We start from the raw sequence: 2,448 nt of genomic DNA on the forward strand, positions 1-2,448 counted from the left end.
TTCCCTCTCTCTCTCTCCTCCCTCTCTCTTACAAATGCTGTGGGGGTTTGGGGGTTGTGGGGGGTTTAGAGCATAACCGTAACAATAATGCTACAGAACTCCTTACTCACTCGTGATTGGTCCAAGAAAAAAAGAAAAAATAAAATAAAATAAATAAAAACACATGATTAGTTCACATTATTTGGAGTCATGGGGATCCCCAACTTTGGAGTTCCCATGCATTTTTGCACCAAGGATCCTCTAGAGTGAAATTTCCCTAAAGTTTCCTAGAGTGCTCCATTGTGTGGTTGAGATTCACTGGCAAGTCACATCAGAAAAATTGATGTGACTTGCCAATAAATCTCAACCACACAATGGAACACTCTAGGAAACTTTAGGAAAAAATCACTCTAGAGGATCCTTGCTCGCATTTTTGTACTTTTAAAAGTAAAATTATAAACTTAGAAAATTAGTCTCCATCAATTCACTAATCAGTTTTTTTTTTTTTTTTTTTTTTTTTTTTTTTTTTTTTTTAAATACGAACTATATATCAATTGGAACGAATTGATAAAAAATTAAAAATTAAAAATCAAAATTGAAAATTTAAAGATTAAAACAACGCAAGGACAAAATGTAAAAACTACCAATCTAATTTGCTCAATTTGAATTTTGATCAACGTGTTCTCTCTCTCATACGGGAAATGTGTTGCCCAAGTGTTCAACTTGTTCCGATTCATTGCAATTAACCCAAAATAAAAAGATCTAATGCGTACTTTGGCCATATAATTATGTATTTAGACAGTGTTTGATTAATGAATTTGAGGAGGGATTTATTTAATAATTTATTGATTTGGTAAGAGATTTGAAAAATAAAAAAAAAAAATGAAAAAAATAGATAAAATATAACTATATTTCATTTATATTTCACATATTTTTTCTCTTTTTCTTTTTAAATTTTTCGTCAAATTCATAAACTAAGGCCAAGTTTGACAACTCAAAATAAGTACACACTTTTTATCTTTTTTTCATCACATCATCTCTCTACTTTTCTGCGCATCTTTTCGTAAAAAGACAAAAAATACACTTATTTAGGTTATTCCAAACAACCCCTAAATACAATAGCTAATCCATAACAAACTTTGTAAAATCAAAAACCAAAAATTTTCCAAACAAAACTGATGAAATAAAAATGCCAAGAACATATATATACATCAACAAACTAACTACAATAGAAAATAAAGTATACTCCATATCCCACCGAAAAAGATAAATAAGAATCTGATATGAACAAAAACAATGAAGATATCCAAGTACAAAAATTCCCAACTACAATGGGGTGTTTGGCAAGAGAAAAAAAAAAAAAAAAAAAAAAAAAGCCTAATTTAGGGTAAAATTTATAAAAAGACAAAATAGACTAAAATAGTTAATAATACAAAATATCACATCAAATTTATAATTATTTTACTTTTTCTCTCACAAACATCACATCCAACCACAAAAAAATTCAATCATCTTCTCAACCACAAAAATTTTAACCTACTAAAATAGTCAAAAACTAAAATAACCTACTAAAATAGCAACTTCCCAAATGAAGCCAATATAAGCTGGTGTCCATCCTAAGAAAGGTGTTCAAGCAATCAACCCGGTTGGCAATTTCTTAATCTTCATGTGGTTCTCATATGGTGTCAAGTTCAAGTCCAGGCTCAAAACTCTCTTACTTCCATTGCTACTATTCGACTTCTTCAAAACCGGTATCACCGACTGGCTCGAGATATCTCTGTGTCTCCTCATGTGACCCCCGAGCGCTTGCCCTATGGCGAACTCTAGCCCGCATATCGAGCACTCGTGGGTCTTCGCCTTTACTGGCGAGCTGGGGGTCTGAACATGAAGGTCTCCTCCTCCCATTAATCTAAGCTTCTTGTGGCTAGCCCTGTGGCCACCGAGAGCTTGGAACGATGAAAACTCTCTGTTACATGTCTTGCAGGTGAAGACACGGCCACGGCCACTGGTCCATGTGGTCTCTCCGACACGGGAGAGGAGCATCAAGCAGTTGGCCATGGCTAGTGCTTCCACCTCTGTGTCTTCTCTGCTTCTTTTCAGAATTTCTATGGTCATAATAAAGATGAGAATGTGTGTATGAGAATGTAGAAAAGCTTCTTGTTTGGTGTGAGAAAGTGATGAGTAAGTTGAGTTTGTGATGTTGAGAATGGTGTATCGGTTTGTTGATATATAGGTAGCAGTGGAGAATGAGTGGTGGTTTTAAAAAAAATGTGGGGTCTATTTCTTGATGGGTAAGCAAGTGCGAGCGAGTACTGGTTGTTTTCATAAAATAGATGGATATAGATAAAGAAAAATAGCCGTCAGTGCACACGTTATTATAGGCTGCCACGGCCTAACTGATGACGCAAACTAGTCACTCTAGTTGTTTTGGGAATTAACAGTTGTTTTGTGAATTCATTTTTTTTTTAA

At 34.2% G+C, this 2,448-nt stretch overlaps 1 protein-coding gene across 1 annotated transcript; it reads right to left on the reverse strand.

The window, feature by feature from the left end:
* Window positions 1–1,140: 1,140 nt before the first annotated feature.
* Window positions 1,141–2,216, reverse strand: LOC145807580 (zinc finger protein ZAT11-like). Its single transcript, XM_082906049.1, has one exon. It carries the CDS (start codon window positions 2,092–2,094, stop codon window positions 1,609–1,611), a length of 486 nt encoding a protein of 161 aa, XP_082762175.1. The 5' UTR covers window positions 2,095–2,216; the 3' UTR covers window positions 1,141–1,608.
* Between the last annotated feature and the right edge of the window lie 232 nt (window positions 2,217–2,448).

Source organism: Camellia sinensis, chromosome 14 (assembly GCF_055761805.1).
Source record: "Camellia sinensis isolate YWXY chromosome 14, ASM5576180v1, whole genome shotgun sequence".
Taxonomy (NCBI): Eukaryota; Viridiplantae; Streptophyta; class Magnoliopsida; order Ericales; family Theaceae; genus Camellia; species Camellia sinensis.